Genomic DNA, 22730 nt, shown 5'->3' on the forward strand with positions numbered 1-22730 from the left:
TTACTTTTACTTCTGGCAAGCACATAGAAAAGGGGCAAATCAACTGATACCTGTCAGAGATTACAACGATTTAAAGCTGGTCTATTTCTATTTTACCTCTGTTTCTAGGGTAGCTTTCCAGGGGTCCCAACTGATAACCTGGTGGGCCCCAATCTCTATTTTTTTTTTGTCCATTAAGCCTATAAGACTTCTTGAAGCTCTGCTTAGTTTTCAGCAACTCAGCCACCAATTGAGAATTGGTAGGTACCATTAGAGAAAAATGGTACTAAATATCAGAATCACTCTTTGCACTTTTGTTCTGCTTGGGATCTTGGTATCTGAAGTCTTCACTCACTTGGTAGCTCTATGAACCCTTCACACAGATTTTTTTGTTGTTGTTTTTTTGAGACAGGATTTCACTCCCAGTCACCCAGGCTGGAGTGCAATGGCGCCATCTCAGGTTGCTATAACCTCTGCCTCCCAGGCTCGAGCAATCCTTGTGCCTCAGCCTCCCAAGTAATTGAGATTACAAGTGTGCACCACCATGCCCAGCGAATTTTTGTAGAGACAGGGTTTCACCATGTTGCCCAGGCTGGTCTCACATACCTGAGCTCAAGTGATCTGCTCGCCTCAGCCTCTCAGAGTGCTGGGATTACAGGCGTGAGCCACTGCCCTGGCCCCTCTTACACAGATTTTTCAGTAGTTTTTAAGATTTTCTAGATGTTCTTGGTGGGAGCACTGCATACTACAAGCTTCTCTAATATTATTTAGTAGTGAAAGTCTTTGATTGAATTTAAAGAAATATATTTTACTGTGTTTTTCTTCTGATTACAAAAATAATACATGTTTATCATAGTACTTTTAGGAAATAACAAAATACACACAAAAATCAAGATTTCCTGTAAGATTGCCACTTAAAGCTAACACTGTAATATTTTACTCTCTTTTCTTCCAGTCTATAAAAAATTTGTATTTTTATGTGTGTGTATATATATGTATATTTATATTGCCAAATTTGGATCATAGTATATATTGTTTTATAACCAGGCTTTTCACTTAAAAGTGTATCATAAACATTTTTCCATGTAACTAGATAGTCTACAGAAGACAATTCTTTACAAAATTTTTAAGCTAATAAGTCATTCTCTGTATCAGGCAGTAGTGAGCAATCTACATATTAAGGGTCACTGTCAAAAATATATCTGTTCTGCCCCATATATAAGCAAAAGGCAACTAATATTTGCAGCAGCCTTCTAACAAAATAAGCATTACAAGGTTGAAATAGAATTCTGACAATCTCAAACAACAACAATGTATGGTAACTGAAGAAAGGATGAAAAAATGTTGAGCAGGAAATTAAAAATTGAATTCACTAAGTTACATGATGAGAAGTACATTTTGATTCCCTATTGTCTACCAAGTAGAATGAGATATGAAAGAACAGATTGGCTGGGCACAGTGGCTCATGCCTGTAATCCCAGCACTTTGGGAGGCCAAGGCGGGTCGATCACAAGGTCAGGAGTTCAAGACTAGCCTGGCCAACATGGTGAAACCCCATCTGTATTAAAGATACAAAAACTTAGCCAGGCGTGGTGGCATGCACCTGTAATCCCAGGGACTTGGGAGGCTGAGGCTGGAGAATTGCTTGAACCCAGGAGGCAGAGGTTTCAGTGAGCCGAGATTGTGCCATTGTACTCCAGCCTGGGGGACAGGGCAAGACTCCATCTCAAAAAAAAAAAAAAAAAAGAAAGAAAGAACAGATTAAAAATGTTACCAGGTATTAGTAAAGAGACTAGACAGAAAATAAAAGGAAAGGAAGAAAATATAAAGAAAAGATAAGGGGAGGGGTCAAATAATATTAACTGTAACCTAAGGGCTTTCCACTGTGGTTGTCAAGCTATGCCTCCCAAGGCTATTTGCATTCTTTCTTTGCAGAGGAAATGAAATAGAAGACAAGGAACCTAAGGGAAATAGGAAGAAGAGAGAGACACAATGGCTAAAGAAGAGTTAAAATCTCTATCACTTAGATATTGATTTCTCTAGCAACACTAATGTGAATCTTTACATGTCTTTTCCACTCTCACAATTTTAGTTTAATGATGAGAAAAAATTGATGAGCTTTCATCAAAATCTTCAGGATGTCACAGAAGATCAACTCAGTTTGGCCTCAATCCACTATATGCGATCTCACTACCAAGAAGCTATTGATATATATAAGCGAATACTGCTAGATAACAGGTCTGTGTCCTTTTATGCCTACTCTACATTTTTTTCATTTTTTTAGTTTCTTCTGTAACTAGTTTGAGAATCTAGTGTCCTCTGGATCTAGTACCACCATGCGTTCAAATCTGTTTAGTTGATAATTTGGTGAGATTAAGAATTAGATATTGTCTAAATCAGGCTTTCTCTACCTTTTTTTGCGTTGTCACCCTTCTAAAAGACTCTTCCCCCAATTGCCCTCCCATGAAATTTTAATATACTGATATATGTATATTAATATATATCCATGTATGTACTATATGTATAACTGTGCTTTACATATTAAATGAATATGATTTTTTCATCCTCCGATAAGAACCAATTTTTCCCCTTTGGGGGTGATATTGATATTACCCCTGTTGAAATGTATGGTCTAGATGTATCAGACTTAGTGTTATAGTTACATTGTAGGTAACTTGCTGACAAAATTAGATACAAACCATTCTTTTTTTTTTTTTTTTGAGACGGAGTCTCGCTCTGTCGCCCAGGCTGGAGTGCAGTGGCCGGATCTCAGCTCACTGCAAGCTCCGCCTCCTGGGTTTACGCCATTCTCCTGCCTCAGCCTCCCGAGTAGCTGGGACTACAGGTGCCCGCCACCTCGCCTGGCTAGTTTTTTTTTTTGTATTTTTTAGTGGAGACGGGGTTTCACCATGTTAGCCAGGATGGTCTCGATCTCCTGACCTCGTGATCCACCCATCTCGGCCTCCCAAAGTGCTGGGATTACAGGCTTGAGCCACCGCGCCCGGCCCCAAACCATTCTTAAGAATTTACATTCCAACGTTATCACTAAACACTTGGGCTCTCTCTCCCTTCCCAAAAATATCTCATCCCCCTTCCTTCCATCCTCTTTTGCATTACCTCCTACCTGCTTCCATTTCCAGCCATCAAGCCTACGTGTCTTGTCTGTTGGTCTTCTGTGTGGAGTGTACTTGTGTTTATGTTCAATTATCACATATATTAGTTTTTCAATATGAACAGCATGAACTTTCCCTTTCTTCTGTAGTTGTCATCCTTCACTCTACTTATATCGAAACACCCAAATATTGCAATGCAAAAAGAAAATAATTATACTGATTATATCTTACCCTCTTTCTTCCTAAGGCAGGATTCATGAACTGTCCTCTTTGCCTTGTCTATTTGAGCTTTGTAATTTGACATTTCTGTGAAGTAGACTTAAATGGTTAACCCTAATTATTTCATCTAATAGGGAATACCTTGCCCTCAATGTTTACGTGGCCCTCTGCTACTATAAGTTGGATTACTATGATGTGTCTCAAGAAGTTTTGGCTGTTTACCTTCAGCAAATTCCTGATAGTACCATCGCACTCAATCTTAAAGCCTGTAATCATTTTCGCCTTTACAACGGCAGAGCAGCTGAGGTATTGATGAAAGTGTGTTTTTAATGTACTTCATTCCAATTTGAATTACTTTATACTTTCCAAGTTATTCATGAAACTCTGCTATCTTTAAGTCTTGATTAATATCCCTTTGTCATTGCCAGTGTGATTCTATAAGAACATAATTATATGTTTATCAGGTACTCTAAAAAGAATGTTGACTTCTGAATTCTCTGTGTTATGTCCATTAAATTGTAGATGATTTTATCGAGATGCCTTACATTTAAAACCAAATGTTTATGTTTAAAACCAATGCTTCTGGCCGGGCACTGTGCCTCATGCCTGTAATCTCAGCACTTTGGGAGGCCGAGGCAGGCAGATCACTTGAGGCCAGGAGTTTGAGACCAGCCTAGCCAACATGGCCCCATCTCTACTAAAAATACAAAAAATTAGCCGGGTGTGGTGGCGCATGCCTGTAATCCCAGCTACTCGGGGGGTGGGAGGTGGGCAGAAGTTGCAGCAAGCCGAGATTGAGCCACTGCACTCCAGCCTAGGTGACAGAGTGAGACTCTGTCTCAAAAAAAAACCAAAAAACAAAAAACAAATGCTTCAGCTTCTTCCTCTAAAATATGTGTGTGGCTCTGCGATTGAATGTCACCAACATACATCCAGTAAACCACATTAGAAACCTGGCATATCTGTTGCTCTCTTCTTCATCTCCATGTAATCATCCCTTAGTTCCTATCAGCTATACATCCTAGATAGCTCTTTTATCTATCCCTTCTTCTCCTTGGCTACTATTCTAATCCAGGAGTTTCTCACCTCTTATTTTGGCCCTTTAAATAGTGTTCCTGCTTTTAGTCAGTCTTATTATCTTCAGTTCAACCACTGAATTTGTTCCACAGGCCATATTCTCTTACCACCATAGCTTCGTGTGCAGCATTCTCCCCCCTGGAATGACTTCCTTCTTTCTCTGCTTGGTACACGTCAACTTCTTTTTTTTTTTTTTTGAGACGGAGTCTCGCTCTGTCGCCCAGGCTGGAGTGCAGTGGCTGGATCTCAGCTCACTGCAAGCTCCGCCTCCCGGGTTCACGCCATTCTCCTGCCTCAGCCTCCCGAGTAGCTGGGACTACAGGCGCCCGCCACCTCGCCCGGCTAGTTTTTTGTATTTCTTAGTAGAGACGGGGTTTCACTGTGTTAGCCAGGATGGTCTCGATCTCCTGACCTCGTGATCCACCCGTCTCGGCCTCCCAAAGTGCTGGGATTACAGGCTTGAGCCACCGCGCCCGGCCAACTTCTTTTTTAAGGTTAGCCCAAGAGGCAAAAATGGTGGACATTTTATAAATACTTAGAAATTAGCTAACTTGTAGGCACCATGCGGAACACTTTAAATCTATTATTTAATTTCCCTGACGAGAGGCTATTGTAGTTCTCATTTTATAGGAAACCGAGAAAACGCAGGAGGCCATAGGTTGTTACCTCCTCTTATTTCATTTAACATGTTTTAAATAACATGTAACTTTACTAACATTTTAATAACATAATTTTATTTAACATATACACATATATACACATACAATATATCGATATAGGTAGATACATACATAGATATAGAATAGATGATATGTTCTACACTATATCTATATATAAATATATGAATATAAATAGATAATTTAACATGGTTATTACTTTAGTTGATGTCAGAAGACACCAAAATTTAAATGTAAAATTTCTGCATGTGTCAAACTTTAAAAATCCTACCCTTGCCCTCCAAATTGAATTGCTTATTATACACTTGAGCACATAGTATATACATATATATTAAATAAAATACATTTTTGGGATAATGGTCATTTCAACTAAAGAGTCCCCCAAGTCTGCCTAATTGGCTTGTTTCCAGCATCAGCAGTTTAGTAATAGACTGGATTTGCAATCTGGTATCTTTAGAGTTTTCACCCATTAGTAAGAACAAATAAATGAAATACATTCTTGCTTTTCTAGAGGATCGCTTGAACCTGGGAGGAGGAGGTTGCAATGAGCCGAGATTGCACCACTGCACTCCAGCCTGGGCAACAGAGCAAGAGTCAGTCTTGGGGAAATTTGCCAATTTTGGTGTATGGTCCAATTTATTAAATGTTTACAGTTTGTCTGTGTATCTCTTTTCCATAGTCTAGTATGGTTACTCAATATCCTATCTATAGGATACACCTAGAATTATCCAAGTTAGGACATCAGAGTGTACTTCTAACCTCAAAAGGCAAGCTTTTTCCTTTGACATTGTGTCAATGTAATTTATATATTGATTTTATAATGTAGTCCAGCAGTAGAAGGCTATGTTAAATGTACCTGAAGAACTTTTTTTGGTAGCAATAAAATAGAGTTTGTGTTTAATTATTATAATTTTAATAAACTATTTAAATTCAGGCATTCTTCTAACTTGTATAACGGGGTCTATATTACATTGTTTAGTCTCTCACAAACACCAATAGCATCCTGCTTTTCTAAAGTAAACAGGAAATAATTTATAATGATTGACTTAATTCTTAAAGTACTTTGAGTAACTTGTTTATGCTTACGCGACTAACATAACAAGTGGCAAATTCAGATCTCAAACTTTTGTCTATCTGACTCCAACATAGACTTAACCACTAAAATATACTGCAATACACACACACAAAATGTCTCCATTCTGCTTATTATTTGTCAGTTGCCTAATTATCTTCAATCTAAACAAGCTCATTGATGGTTGAGACTGTGTTTTTTGACATTTGTTTCCCAGGACTGGGCACAATGCTTGCACAAAGTTGATGCCAACTACTTATTTGTTGAATGAGAAATTAAAAGTATGACTGACAAATTAAGGAGAATCACATTTAAAGAAGGAGGAGGTACAGAAGGTCAGTAGAAATGAAGACTGAGAAAAGGCCATTTTAATTAGAGTTTCCTACATTTCCTTATCTGATTAGGATATCATTATTACTGGAGCTTGAAGCTAGGTTGCAAGGAGATCAGGAGTGAGTGAGTAACAACCCAGATTGGGAATTCTCATAAAGGGTATGGCAGAAGGGATGGCAAGTAGATGATGAAAAAATGGAAACATTGAATGTAAGGTACTGGTTTAAAAAAATAAAATAAAAGAGGAGAAAGCTGCTGGTTTTAGAGACTGAAGAGTTGAAGAACTTTTCCCCCAAAACTGGCATGGCCTCTAGGGTAGTGATTATGAGTTTGGACTTGGAATCAGATAGACCCAAATTTCAACCCTGGCGTAGTTGCTATGTGACTTCAGGTGAAATACTTAACCTCCTTAAGCATCATCTGTGAAACAGGGAAAATAATAGTATTGACTCATCGTAGGTTCTTGTGAAGATTAAATGGTATGAGGTATGTAAAGTCCTTAACTTGATACACATAGTAAACTCTCAGTAAATGTTTGTAATTATTAAAGATTTTATAGACTGAAACATAGTCACATTGATCTTTTTCTTTATGTTTAGTGCTTTCTGTATCTTGTTTAAGAAACCATTTCCGGTCAGGCACAGTGGCTCACACCAGTAATCCCAGCACCTTGGGAGGCCAAGGTGGGTGGATCACCTGAGGTCAGGAATTCGAGACCAGCCTGACCAACATGATGCAACCCCATCTCTACTAAAAATACAAAATTAGCTGGGCATAGTGACACATGCCTGTAATCCCAGCTACTTGGGAGGCTGAGGCAGGAGAATTGCTTGAACCCAGGAGGCAGAGGTTGCAGTAAGCCAAGATTGTGCCACTGCACTCCAGCCTGGGCAACAAGAGCAAGAAAAGAAAAGAAAAAAGAAAGCATTTCCTAGCTCAAGATTATATTTTCTGATACCATCTTTTTAAAAAATGTATCTATTTATTTATTTAGAGACAGTGTCTCACTGTGTCACCAAGGCTGTGCAGTAGCACAATCATAGCTCATTGCAGCCTCAAACTCTTGGGCTCAAGTGATCCTTTTGCCTCAGCCTCCCAAGTAGCTGGGACTACAGACATGCACCACCATGCCTGGCCAATTTTAAAATTTTCTGTAGAGATGGGGTCTTGTTATGTTGCCCAGGCTGGTCTCAAACTTCTGGCCTCAACTAATCCTTCCACCTTGAGCACCCAAAGCTCTGGAATTATAGGCATGAGCAACTGTGCCCAATCAATTCTGATATTATCTTCTAATAGCCTATTTTACTTTGTAAGCACAAATTTTCTGTAATTACAATATATTTTAAAGGATTAAGTTCTCCAATTAAAAGACAAAGATTAGTAAATTAGAAAAGACAAAACCCTAATATGTATGTTAAATAGAACAGAACATAAAGGATATGTTTCACGTGAAATATTTCTTACATGGTTTCTAACATTGGTGTCATGTTTTTGGAAAGGTCACTTTCATTCTAACGTAGATATGATGACCTACATCTTCAATTTATAGTTTTATTTTTATATGGCTTTATTGAGATATAATTAACATATCATACAATTCACCCTTTTAAAGTGTACAATTGGTTTTTTAGTATAGTCACAGCTTAAGTGCAACCATCACCACAGTCGATTTTAGGACATTTCATTATCTCGAAAAGAAATGTTGGCCAGGCACGATGGCTCATGCCTGTAATCCTAGCACTTTGGGAGGCCAAGGCGGGCAGATTGCCCGAGCTCAGGAGTTCAAGACCAGCCTGGGCAACACAACGAAACCCCGACTCTACTAAAATACAAAAAATTAGCTTAGCTGGGTGTGGCCACGTGTGCCTGTAGTCCCAGCTACTTGGGAGGCTGAGGTAGGAGAATTGCTTAAACCCGGGAGGCGGAGGTTGCAATGAGCTGAGATTGCACCACTGCACTCCAGCCTGGGCAACAGAGCAAGACTCCATCTCCAAAAAAATAAAAGAAATGGCTGAGCGCAGTGGCTCACACCTGTAATCCTGGCATTTCGGGAGTCCGAGGCGGGTGGATCACAAGGTCAGGAGTTCGAGACCAACCTAGCCAACATGGTGAAACCCTATCTCTACTAAAAATTACAAAAGTTATCTGGGCGTGGTGGCGCACACCTGTAATCCCAGCTACTCAGGAAATTGAGACACGAGAATCACTTGAATCTGGGAGGCAGAGGTTGCGGTAAGCTGAGATTGTGCCACTGTACTCCAACCTGGGTGACCGATACTCCGTCTCAAAAAAAAAAAAGTCATACCCTTCAACTATCAACCCCTGTTGCCCCATTCCCCCAGCCCTAAGCAACCACTAATGTACTTTGTCTTTATGTATTTGCCTGCTGTGGATGTTTCATATATATATGGAATCATATAATATTTGGTCTTTATGATCGGCACCTTTTACTTAGCATAATGTTTACAAGGTTCATCATGTTGTAGCATGTATTAGTATTTTATTCATTTTTATGACCAAATAATATTTTGTTTTATGAATATACCTTTTTTAGTTTTTTCCATTCATCAGTTGATAGACACTTGTATTATTTCCAACTTTTGCCTATTATAAATGCTGCTTCTATAAACATTATACTTTTTGTGTAAGTTTTTGTTTGTATGTATGTTTTCAGTCCTCTCGGGTTTATACCTAGGAGTGGAATCGCTGGGTCATATGGTAACTCTATATTTAATTGTCTGGGGAACTGCCAGAGTGTTCTAAAGTAACCGCACCGTTTTACATTCCCACCAGCAGTTTATAAACATTTTGATTTCTTTGCGTTCTTGCCAACAGTTGTTATCATCTGACTTTTTGACTCTAGCCATCCATTCTAGTGGTGTGAAGTGGAATCTTGTGGTTTCTATTTGCATTTCCCTGATGACTAATGATGTTGAGCATTGTTTCATGTGCCTGTCGGCCATTTGCTTATCTTTTTTGTAGAAATGTTTATTCTTTGCCCATTTTTGAAATAAGTTGTCTTTTTGTTATTGAGTTTCACGTGTTCTTTATATATTCTAGGTACAGTCCCTTATCAGATACATGAATTGCAAATATTTTCTCCTATCCTGTAGAAGATTGTCTCTTCATTTTCTTTTCTTTTCTTTCTTTTTTTTTTTGAGATGGAGTCTCGCACTGTTGCCCAGGCTGGAGTGCAGTGGCGCCATCTCGGCTCACTGCAAGCTCTGCCTCCTAGGTTCATGCCATTCTCCTGCCTCAGCCTCCCGAGTACCTGGGACTACAGGCGCCCGCCACCTCGCCCGGCTAATTTTTTTTTGTATTTTTAGTAGAGACGGGGTTTCACCGTGTTAGCCAGTATGATCTCAATCTCCTGACCTGGTGATCTACCTGACTCGGCCTCCCAAAGTGCTGGGATTACAGGCGTGAGCCACCACGCCCAGCTCATTTTCTTAATAGTGTTTTTTTTTGAAGTACAAAAGTTTTTAATTTTGATGAAGTCAAAGTTATCTCTTTTTTTTTTTTTTCCTTTTATTTCTTATGCTTTTGGTGTTATATCTAAGATTCCATTGCCAAGTCCCGGGCCATGAAGATTTCCCCCTGGTTTTTCCACTAAGAGTTTTATAATCTTAGCTTTTAGGTCTCTGATCCATTTTGAATTAACATTTGTAAATGTCATGAGGCAAAAGTCCAACTTGATTCTTTTGCATGTGAATATCCAATTATTTCAGCACCATTTGTTGAAGAGACTGTTCTTTCATCCTTTGAATGGTCTTGGCACCCTTGTTGAAAATCAGTTTACCATAGACAAATGGATTCATTTCTTCTGGACTGGTCTATATGTCTATCCTTACATTAATACTACACTAACTTCCTTACTTGTAACAAGTTTTGAAATCAGGAAGTATGAGGCCTCCTAATTTGTTGTTTGTTTTCCAAGCTTGTTTTGGTTACTCTGATCTGTTACAATTCAATATGAATTTTAGAATCAGCTTATCAATTCCAACAGAGAACCTAGATTGGATTCTGATAGGGATTGCATTAAAGATCAGTTTGGGGATTAATGCTTTCTTAATAACGTTAAGTCTTTAAATCCATTCACATGGAATATTTTTCCGTTTATTTAGGTGTTTTTAAATTTCTTTCAACAATATTTGGTGGTTTTTATGGGGCAAGTTTTCCATTTCTTTTGTTAAATTTATTACTATTTTATTATTTTTGATGCTATTGTAAATTAACTTGTTGCCTTAATTTCATTTTTGAATTGTTCATTGCAAGAGAATAGAAGTACTACTGATTTTTGTATTGAGTGTATCCTGAAACCTTGCTGAACTCATTTATTAGCTTTCTTGAAGATTTTCAGGAGGATTTTCCATATATAAGATTAATTTGTGAATCAGGATAGTTTTACTACTACCTTTCCAGTCTGGATGTCTCTTCTTTCTTTTTCTTGTCTAATTGCCCTGGCTAGAACTGTCATGCGCGTCCGTGTGACGAGACCACCAAACAGGCTTTGTGTGAGCAATAAAGCTTTTTAATCACCTGGGTGCAGGCGGGCTGAGTCCGAAAAGAGTCAGCGAAGGGAGATAAGGGTGGGACCGTTCTATAGGATTTGGGTAAGTAAAGGAAAATTACAGTCAAAGGGGGGGTTGTTCTCTGGCGGGCAGGAGTGGGAGTCACAAGGTGCTCAGTGGGGGAGGTTTTTGAGCCAGGATGAGCCCAGAAAAGGACTTTCACTAGGTAATGTCATCACTTAAGGCAAGGACCGGCCATTTTCACTTCTTTTGTGGTGGAATGTCATCGGTTAAGATTTTGTGATTCTTCACTTCTTTTGTGATTCTTCAGTTACTTCAGGCCATCTGGGCGGATGTGCAAGTCACAGGGGGTGCGATGGCTGGGCTTGGGCTCAGAGGCCTGACAAGAACCTTCAGTACAATGTTGAATAGAAGTGCTGAGAGCAGATATCCTTGTCTTGTTCCTGATCATAGGTGGAAATCATCCAGTATTTCACTGTTAAGTATGATGTTAGTTGTGGGTTTTTTGTAAATGTTCTTTCTCAAGTGGGGGAACTTCCAAATGTTTTTATCATGAAAGGATGTTAAATGGAACTGCTTTTTCTGTAGCTATTGAGATGATCATTTAGTTTTTGGTTTTTATTCTATTGATATGGTATATTATATTAATTGATTTTTGAATGTTAAACCGCCCTTGTATTCCTGGAATAAATCTCACTTGGTCATCGTGAATAATCTTTTTAATGTATTACAGGATTCCATTTGCTAAGAACTTTTTGGAGGATTTTGTGTCCATATTCAAAAAAGATATTGATCATTTTCTTCTCTTGTAATTTTTTTTTTTTTTTTTTTGGTTATGGTATTGGGGTAATACTAGCCACATAGTATAAGGGGAAAAGTTCCGTCTTCTGTGTTTTGGAAGAGTTTGTGAAGAATTGGTATTAACTCTTCTTTAAGTGGTATAATTAAGCAGTGAAGCCATCTGGGCCTGGGCTTTTTATTTCAGTGCAGTTTTAAAATTATTAATCTAATTTCCTTCTTTAGGGATTGCATTGACTCTAAAGATCAGTTTGGGGCTTAATACTATCTTAATGACATTAAGTCAGTCTGTGCACATCGATCCATGTTGTAGGTCTATTAATAGTATTTCTTCTTGAGTCAGTTCTGATAGTTTATGTCCTTCTAGGAATTTATCCCTTTCACTTCAATCATCCAATATATTGGCCTATACTTGTTCATAGTATTGTTCTGTAATCCTTTTTATTTCTCTAAGGTCAGTAGTATTGTTCCTTCTGTTATGCCCAGACCGTTTATTCCCCGAAGAAGACCACCAGAGTCCAGAGTCAAAGCTAAGCAGCAAGGATCTTTATTACAGGTTCGAACCTGGAACTCTCACTCGCTCGCGAAACGAGACGGGCAGGAGAGCTCCCCCACTGAGCTCCGAGCAGTGTTATATAGTCTAAGAAAAGTGGGCATAGAGTTATTATACAAATCAGATATATGATTGGCTAGTGTTTGAACAAGGCGATTTGGCTAACTATGATTGGTTTCCGCCATTTCTGATATTTCGGTTCAACCTTTGAGGCGGGAGAGCAGGTTTATGGCAGCAAGAGTTTATCTTACTTAAACACGTCTTGTGACCTTGCGTCAGAACTTACAAAATCTCTGGTATGTGCCAAACAAAATCTCTGGTACGTGCAGAAAAACAGGTACTCACAGAACTTACGAAATCTCTGGTATGTGCAAAGATTAGAGAGCAGAACAAAAGGGTGTGTGGGGGGGGCGGGTACACATCTATGTTTGTGTCCTTTCACTTCTTTCATTTCTGATTCTAGTAAATTGAGTTTATTGTTTTTTTCTTGGTCAATCTAGCTAAAAGTTTTCTTAATCTTTTCAAGGAACCAGGTTTTGGTTTCATTGATTTTCTCCATTCTCTTGTCTGTTTAATTGATTTCTGCTCTAATCTTTATTTTTTCCTTTCCTCTGTATGCTTTATGTTTAGTTTTCTCTTTTTTTTACAATTAGGTTATTAATTTGTGGTCTTTCTTATTTTCTTTTTTAAATATAGGCATTTACAACTATAAAATTTCCTCTAAGCACTGCTTTAACTGCATCCCATAAGTTTTGTTATATTGTATCTTTCATTTATCTCAAAGTATTTTCTAATTTTATTTTTGGTTTGTTTGGCCCATTTGTTATTTAGAGTATGTTGTTTATTTCCTAATTTTCTTTTACACGTAAGTCCATATTCTACATGGAATTGATTTTTGTGTAGACTGTGAGGCAGAGGTCAAATTTTATTTTTTTTCATAAGAATAACTCATTGTTTCAGACCATTTATTGAAAAGATCAGTCTTTTCCTACTATTCTGCCACCTTTGGAAAATAATTCCAGTGTTTAGATATGTCTGCTTCTGAACTCTGTATTATGTTGATCCATTTGTGTATCCTTGCTCTCATTACCATACGGCCTTAATCACTACAGATTTGTAATCAAGTTTCACATGTAGGCCAGGCACGGTGGCTCACACCTGTAATCCCAGCACTTTGGGAGGCTGAGGCGGGCGGATCACGAGGTCAGGAGTTTGAGAACAGCATGGCCAACAAGATGAAACCGCTTCTCTACTAAAACTACAAAAAAATTTAGCTGGGCGTGGTGGCAGGTGCCTGTAATCCCAGCTGCTCGGGAGGCTGAGGCAGGAGAATCACTTGAACCCGGGCGGGCGGCAGAAGTTGCAGTAAGCCGAGATCGAGCCACTGCACTACAGCCGGGCGACAGAGTGAGACTCTGTCTCAAAAAAAAAAAGTATCACATGTAGTGGGTCTAGCAAGTTTTGCCATGGTGTTAGTCTTCAAGGGGGTCTTGGTTATTCTTGGCTCTTTATCTTTCAGTATGAATTCTAAAACAAGCCTGCCAAATCCAAACACAGAAACAAACCTGTAGGGATTTTAATTGTGTTGCTTTGAATCCATGGATGAGTTGGGAGATAATTAATAGTTTTATATTAAGTCTTTAAATTCATGAATATGGTATCTTTCTCCATTTATTTAGATCTTTAATTCCTTTTTTTTTTTGAGACGAAGTTTTGCTTTTATTGCCTAGGCTGGAGTGCTGTGGCATGATCTTGGCTGACTACAACCTCCACCTCCTGGGTTCAGGCGATTCTCCTGCCTCAGCCTCCCAAGTAGCTGGGATTACAGGCGTCCACTACCACACCCGGCTAATCTTTTGTATTTTTAGTAGAGACGGGGCTTTACCATGTTGGCCAGGCTGGTCTTGAATTCCTGACCGCTGGTGATCCACCCGCCTGGGCCTCCAAAAGTGCTGGGATTACAGGCGTGAGCCATTGCGCCCGGCCAGATCTTTAATTTCTTTCAGTCAGGTTTTGTGCTTTTTTTTTTATTTGTATTGGTCTTTTTTTTTTTGAGACAAGCTCTGGCTGTGTCACCCAGGCTAGATGGAGTGCAGTGGCTGGATCATGGCTTACAATAACCTCTGCCTTCCAGGTTTGAGTGATCTTTGTGCCTCAGCCTCCCAAGTAGCTGGGGCTACAGGTGTGTGCAACTGTGCCCAACTAATTTTTAAAAATTTTTACATAGAGACAGGTCTCACTACATTGCTAAGGTTGGTCTTGAACTCCTGGGCTCAAGTGATCCGCCTGCCTTGGCTTCCCAAAGCACTGAGATTATAGGCGTAAGCCACCGTGCTTGGCCTTTGTATTGGTCTTTTTACATGTTTTGTTAGATTTGCTTCTAGGAACTTGGTATTTTGTATGTTATTGTAAGTGGTATCTTATTTTAAAATTTCATTTTTTGACTTTTTGTAGTGATGTATAGAACTACAATAGATTTTTTTCAGTTTGAAACCAGTCACTGTTTATTAACTGACCAATTACAAAAATAATCACAGTGGTTACCTTAGTTCATCCTTCTGATATGCCTGTTTATCTGGTCTTCCCTGTTGCCAGCATCTCCACCTTCTACCAAGTGGGTGGTATTTCTCATCATTTCACCTCATGGAGATCATTTGAAGGGCCACAGGAAGTTGTTTGTTTCTTTGAAGTGTTTTCCAATAGTATAGATCTCATGAATCTGATCTTGCATGCAGATGATGACATATTTACTGAGAGATCAAGCAATCAAAGTGTTGTTTGTGAAGGCAATTTGCTTCTTACTGATTTTACCATAACCATGCTTGTAGATCAGTTCATTTACTGACCTCAGGTTTGGATACTCCCATGTAATATATGCTTTTACGGTCCTTATCATGTTAACTAGCCTTCTTGAGTTTAACAAAGTTGCCACTGAAGATTTGGCAAAGGGAAGGCTTCAGACCGTTGGGCCCACACCATTGATACCTCTGATTCTGATGAGAAATGCCAACTTAGGTTCTACAGGTACGTAGAAGTTACCAGCTTTTCTTGCCATCCTAGCCACTGGAGTCTCAGGTCTGTACATCTGCCTGTATTTCTTGTGGTAGTGCTTAACTGTTTCATATAAAAGCCTCCTTCTTGCCTTTTTTTTTTTTTTTTGAGAAAGAGTCCAGCTCTGTCATCCAGGCTGGAGTGCAGTGGTGTGATCTTGGCTCACTACGATCTCTGTCTCCTGGGTTAAAGCTATTCTCCTGCCTCAGCCTCCCGAGTAACTGGGATTACAGACATCCGCCACCATGCCTGACTAATTTTTGATTTTTAGTAGAGATGGGTTTCACCACTTTGGCCAGGCTGGTCTTGAACTCCTGACCTCAAGTGATCCACCCACCTTGGCTTCCCAAAGTGCTAGGATTACAGGCGTGAGCCACTGCACCTGGCCACCTTCTTTCCTTTTGAAGCCTCTTTTGGAAAAACGTCTTTGTCAGGTTCTTAATCTTCAACTCTATGAAATTCCTTTGCCATGCTTTTCCTTAAGGAGTTCTGGCACAGCTGGAACCCTTTTTTTTTTTTTTCTTTGACACTTTTCATGGTTCCAGCTGGGAAAGAGTAAGTTCTACAGTAGATTTTTTTAACTGACCTAAGATCGGCTGGGTGTGGTAGCTTATGCCTGTAATCCCAGCACTTTGGGAGGCTGAGGCTGGTGGATCATTTGAGGTCAGGAGTTTGAGACCAACCTGGCCGACATGGTCAAACCCTGTCTCTACTAAAAATACAAAAATTAGCTGAGCATGATGGTGCACGCCTGTAATCCCAGCTACTTGGGAGGCTGAGGCAGGAGAATTGCTTGAACCCAGGAGATGGAGGTTGCACTGGAGTGCACTGCAGCCTGGGTGACAGAGTGAGACTCTGTTCACATAAAATAAAATAAAACTTTTTTAAAAAATTGACTTTGGATCAATTTAAGAGGTCAATTTAAGAGATCTTGCTAGATTATCTTGTTTTAAGTTACATTAAACAATTTTTTAAAGCAACAAAAATTGTATATATGTATGGTGTACAGCATGTTGTTTTGAAATATGTATACATTGTAGAATGGTCACATCAAGCTAATTAACATATGTATTACCCACATTTTTTTTTGTGGTGAGAACACTTCAAGTCTACTCTCTTAGCAATTTTTAAATATATAATACATTGTCATTAACTAGAAGTCATTGTTGTGCAATAGTGTTGTACATTATGTTGTATATAATGTATACTGTGTTGTACAATAGATTCATTGAACTTATTCCTCCCCTCCATCTGAAATAATGTATCCTTTGACCAACATCTTCCCAATCTTCACCCTCCTGGCTCCAGGCCCTGGTTACTACTCTTCTACGCTCTGCTTCTGTGAGTTCAACTTTTTTAGATTCCACATACAAGTGACATCATGTGGTGGTTGTCTTTCTGTGTCTGGCTTATTTCACTTAACTAATGTCCTTCAGGTTCATTCATGTTGTTGCAAATGATGGAATTGCCTTCTTTTTAAAGGCTGAATAGTGTTAGTTTCATTGTTTATTTACCACATTTTCTTTATTCATTTGTCTTTTGATAGCACTTAGATTACTTCCATATCTTGACTACTGTGAATAACGCTGCAATGGACGTGGGAGTGCAGATACCTCTTTGACATACTGATTTCATTTCCTTTGAATAGATATCCAGTAGTAGGATTGCTGGATCGTATGGTAATTCTATTTTTAATTTTTTGAGGAATCTACATGCTGTTTGTCATAATGGCTACACTACTAATTCACATTCCCACCAACAGTGCACAAGGGTTCCCTTTTCTTGACATCCTTGCCAACTCTTGTAATCTTTTGTGTTTTTGATAATAGCCATTCTAACTGGAATGAGATGATATCACATTGTGGTTTTTATTTGCATTTCCTTGATGATTAGTAGTGCTGAACATTTTTTCATATACCTGTTGGTCATTAGCATGTCATCTTTTGAGAAATCTCTTATTAATCCTAATAATTTACCTGTAAATCCATTTGTATTTTATATATATGTATATATATAATCATATCATTATTTTGTTTCTTCCTTTCTAATTCTTATAATTTTATTTCTCTCTTATTGCACGACTAGGGCCTCTGGAACATTGTTGAATATTTGAAATATTGTTGTGGCTGGGTGCAGTGGCTCACACTTATAATCCCAGCACTTTGGGAGGCCAAGGCAGGCAGATCATGCAGTCAGGAGTTCAAGACCAGCCTGGTCAACACAGTGAAACCCCGTCTCTACTAAAAATACAAAAATTAGCCGAGCGTGGTGGCATGCACCTGTAATCCCAGCTACTTGGGAGGCTGAAGCAGGAGAATCGCTTGAATCCGGGACACGGAGGTTGCAGTGAGCCAAGATTGCACCACTGCACTCCAGCCTGGGCAACACAGCTAAATACCATCTAAAAAAAAAAATACATATACATATATATATATATACACACACACACACACTTGTAAGATTTTTTGTCTCAAAACGAAAGTTTTTGATGATATTTCATCATTAAGAAATGATATTTCATCATTAAACATGATGTTTAATGTAGATTTAAAAAGATATCCTTTATCAGATTAAGGAAATTCCCTTCCAGTGTTAGTTTGCTAAGAGGTTTCATAAGGATCAGATGTTGAAGTATAACGTCGTGTATTCTTTGTCTATTGAAACGATCATATTTTCCTTTATTCTTGTGGCAAATTATTTGAAGTATTTTCTATTGTTAAATCAACTTTAGGCTGAACGTGGTGGCTCACATCTGTAATCCCAGCACTTTGGGAGGCTGAGGTGGGGGGATCATTTGAGGTCAGGAGTTTGAGACCAGCCTAGACAACACGGTGAAATCCCACCTCTACTAAAAATAGAAAAATTACCCTGGTGTGGTGGTGTGTAGCTGTGGTCCCAGACACTTGGGAGGCTGAGGTGGTAGGATCACTTGAGCCTGGGGGACAGGGGTTGCAGTGAGTCAAGATGGCACCACTGAACTCCAGCCTGGGCAGTAGAGTGAGACCCTGTCTCAAAAAAATAAAAAATTTTAAAAATCAACTTTATACCAGAATAAACCCAGCTTCATCATGGTTCATTCTTCTCTTTACATATCACATATTATATAGCTATTATTTAATTTGTTGCATCAATACATATTGGTTTGATAGGTTTATAATTTGCTTTTTTGGTATAGTTCTTGCCAGGATTTGGTGCAAAGGTTATCTCAAAGGAAAATGAATTAATTGAAGCAGGTACCATATGTTTCTACTTTCTGGAAGAGTTTGAATAACATTGGCTTTTTCTTAAATGTTTGGTAGAACTTATTGATAAAACTGTCTAGGTTTGGAAGATTTTAAATTACCTAATTCAGTTCCTTTAGTCGTTATAAGACTATGCATGTTTTCTATTTCTTCTTCTGTTATTTTTGGTAAGTTGTATTTTTCTAAAAATTTGATAATTTCGTTTACATTTTCACATTTTTTTAGTCTTTTCAAAAACCAACTTTTGTTTTTAATCCTATTATACAACTGTTTTTTTATTTTATTAATTTATGTTCAAGGGGTCCCCAAAAAGTTCATAGAAAATTCCATTTTATCCTTCCTTTGCCATGTAGCTCTTTAGTAGTTCCTGCTGATTGTGGGAAGGGTCTTTCACTAGACTTCCCACCTTGTACTGGTATTGGGCTTTCTTTTTTGTTCTTGTCACCTGGCACAATATGGACACAAAATAGATCGAATGCAGATACAGATATTACAATCCATCTATCCTCTGTTAAGCCAGACATTAAAGAGATTTGCAAAAAATGTAAAACAATAACACTGTTCTCACTAAATTTTTGATTTGATAAATACAGTTTTTTAAAGTAAAAAAAATATGTAAGTCAATTTGTAGTGGGGTTTATTATTGTTATTTTTAAACTTTTTTTTTTGTTTTTTGAGACGTAGTCTCGCTCTGTCACCCAGGCTGGAGTGCAGTGGTGCGATCTCGGCTCACTGCAAGCTCCACCTCCCGGGTTCACGCCATTCTCCTGCCTCAGCCTCCCGAGTAGCTGGGACTACGGGTGCCCGCCACCACGCCCAGCTAATTTTTTGTATTTTTAGTAGAGACGGGGTTTCACCGTGTTAGCCAGGATGGTCTTGATCTCCTGACCTTGTGATCCGCCCGTCTTGGCCTCCCAAAGTGCTGGGATTACAGGCCTGAGCCACCGCGGCTGGCCTATTTTTAAACTTTTAAAAAAATTTGATTGTTTTTATTTTCAGAAATGACAAGTTGCTCTGAAATTGAGACCAAATGTTAATTCCGACATATTTTAAGGCATATTATTACTACCATTTTCGATGAATTGAATACTTAAATTTTTCTGTTTTAATTTCTAATATGATAAGTATTGAGGGCTATTTGCCACATAAACAAAAATTCTTTGAGATCATTTATAGAGTATAAAAGGGATCTTGAGACCAAAAAGCTTGAAAACTGCTGATGTAACCTAATATTACCCAAAACTTTGGAACTGTACTGTGGACGAGAGAAGAGTGATAGAAAAATTGCTGAGCAGACATGCATTCCCAATTATGAGATCAGGCAGAATGAGTTTGTGATAGTTAGTGAAGAACAATCAAGAATTTAATTATTTTGGCCGGGCGCGGTGGCTCAAGCCTGTAATCCCAGCACTTTGGGAGGCCGAGGTGGGCGGATCACGAGGTCAGGAGATCGAGACCATCCTGGCTAACACGGTGAAACCCCGTCTCTACTAAGAAATACAAAAAAAATAGCCAGGCGAGGTGGCGGGCGCCTGTAGTCCCAGCTACTCGGGAGGCTGAGGCCGGAGAATGGCGTGAACCCGGGAGGCGGAGCTTGCAGTGAGCTGAGATCCGGCCACTGCACTCCAGCCTGGGCTACAGAGCGAGACTCCGTCTCAAAAAAAAAAAAAAAAAAGAATTTAATTATTTTTATCCAGAAAACCTTAACAACCCACTAATAGAAATAGAAAAGGGATGAAAGGAGGATTTCTTAAAATCTCCTTTCAGATTAAAGAATCAGCCTTAGTTGTTTAAGGCTTAGCTCCTTCATCACCTTTGACACTGAAAGAAAAAACTAACTCTACGAGTCTTCAGACGTGAGTATCCCAGTTTTCAAACTTGCTGCTTAGTATAAGTTTCAAGTCACTTAACTTTTTTTTTTTTGAGACAGTCTCGCTCTGTCACCAGGCTAGAGTGCAGTGGCACAGTCTTGGCTCACTGCAACCTCCGCCTCCCAGGTTCAAGTGATTTTCCTGCCTCAGCCTCCTTAGTAGCTGGGACTACAGGCGTGTGCCACCACACCCAGCTAATTTTTTTGTATTTTTAGTAGAGACGGGGTTTTACCATGTTGACCAGGATGGTCTCGATCTCTTGACCTTTTGATCCGCCCCCTTGGCCTCCCAAAGTGCTGGGATTACAGGCATGAGTCACTGTGCCCAGCCCAAATCACTTAACTTTTATAAGCCTCATTGTTTTCATTTATTATTGCCCTCATTTGAAAATGTGGGTAATAATAATTACATTGACCTAGAGTCATGAGGATCAAATGAAATAGCTTGTTAAATTCTTTGTAAATTATAAACCATTGTGTCAATATGTGGTATAAGAACTATACACTTGTCATTTTCATAAGCCTTTCTTTTTTAAATTTCAGGCAGAACTCAAAAGCTTGATGGACAACGCTTCTTCATCCTTTGAATTTGCTAAAGAACTCATCAGGCACAATCTGGTGAATAACGATTTGCCATCTTGACTGACTTCAGTCCTACTCTGCTTTGGTATATCACAGCGATTAGAAAGATGAATAAAAGGAGAAGCCCCAGCAAATAATGCTTTACTCCAAGGGAACACCTCCTCACTGTGGAGGAGATAAGTTTTAAAGTACTAGTCTGTTTCCTTAAGGAAGTCCTTGTTGGGAGAACAGGAATATATTTAATATTTGGAAAGAAGCACAAGGCAGTGTAGATCCAGGTGTCTGTTTTTTGGGGAAAGACAAAGGAACATATCCCCCTGTGGTTTAAAATAAATGGCAAATATTTTTGCATCTTTGAAGGATGGCTGAGATTTAGAGAGTTCATTCTAGTCAAGGACATGGAGCTAGAATGAGGGTGACATATGTAAACGATTGTGAGCAGATTTATCTTACTAGAACAGTAAATTTGTACTGGGGAATAGCAGACACTCAAATTGGATGGGTGGTTGGGTTTAGGGCTAGATTATGATTCTATCAACCATGTAATATAGTGAGATGCAGAACAGCTGCTCTCAATTCAGATACCTGGGAACACTGGGCAAATCAACTAATACTACTGAGATTCTTCATCCAAAAGTGGCAATAATAATAACTATGCTTTTTCCTTCTGATTTCTCTATTCCTTTTTGTAGTACCAATTCTTCCAGTAAACCACAGCTGTTTTAGATTCTCCCCTTCTCTTTATCTCCAGTACCTATTCAGTTACTAAATCCTATTCTCTTCTTGCTGGCAATGTCTTATATTTACTCCATTTCATCTCTAATTCAGGCCTCCATCACAGATACAGTTTTATTTGGATAGTCTCTACTATGAGTTTCTGCATCTAATCTTTTAACTTTAAATTTAGTTTCTAAATAGAAGCCAGATTAATTTTTCTGGAGCATTATCGGTTATATGGTAGTCTGGAATTTAAGCTTGGAGAAAGATAAAGACTTGAGAATAAATTTAGGAGTTATTGTAAGAGTATTGACAGATTAGGCCGGGCGCGGTGGCTCACGCCTGTAATCCCAGCACTTTGGGAGGCCGAGGCGGGCGGATCACAAGGTCAGGAGATCGAGACCATGGTGAAACCCCGTCTCTACTAAAAATACAAAAAAAAATTAGCCGGGCGCGGTGGCGGGCACCTGTAGTCCCAGCTACTTGGGAGGCTGAGGCGGGAGAATGGCGTGAACCCGGGAGGCGGAGCTTGCAGTGAGCCGAGATCGCGCCACTGCACTCCAGCCTGGGTGACAGAGAGAGACTTCGTCTAAAAAAAAAAAAGAAAAAATGGCGTTGTTGTTATTATTGTTATCTTGTAGGCATCCGTGTCAAAACTGCAGACACATCATGGAGCAAGAGGACAGAAAAGTCCATTGAATTTGGCTAAAGAGATGAATTTGTGACTCCTGAGAGTGAGTTTATTCGTATGCTGAGAGCAGAAGCCAATGTTTTGAGAGGTTAAGGAGTGAGAAGATGAGAAGAAAGTAGAAGCAGTAAGCCACATACTTTTGAAGTGTGGCATTGAAAGAAAAGAGAAAAATAGGGCACTATCTAGAGGAAACAGTGGGACCAAGTGGAAGATTTTTCAAGAGA

The 22730-nt window shown here is 39.0% G+C and overlaps 1 protein-coding gene across 5 annotated transcripts in view; it reads left to right on the forward strand.

The window, feature by feature from the left end:
• TTC26 (tetratricopeptide repeat domain 26) overlaps positions 1–22730 on the forward strand; it is a 62417-nt gene that overhangs the window by 12152 nt on the left and 27535 nt on the right. For 4 of the 5 annotated variants that reach the window (XM_025379069.1, XM_025379071.1, XM_025379070.1 and 1 more), the window contains 3 exons: positions 2072–2217; positions 3446–3617; positions 21060–21134. The exons of the other annotated variant lie outside the window; for it this stretch is intronic. In XM_025379069.1, the coding sequence (XP_025234854.1) occupies positions 2072–2217; positions 3446–3617; positions 21060–21134 (393 nt within the window). The remainder of the gene's footprint in view (positions 1–2071; positions 2218–3445; positions 3618–21059; positions 21135–22730) is intronic. 5 annotated transcript variants of the gene reach the window in all.

This window comes from Theropithecus gelada, chromosome 3, assembly GCF_003255815.1.
Source record: "Theropithecus gelada isolate Dixy chromosome 3, Tgel_1.0, whole genome shotgun sequence".
Lineage (NCBI taxonomy): Eukaryota > Metazoa > Chordata > Mammalia > Primates > Cercopithecidae > Theropithecus > Theropithecus gelada.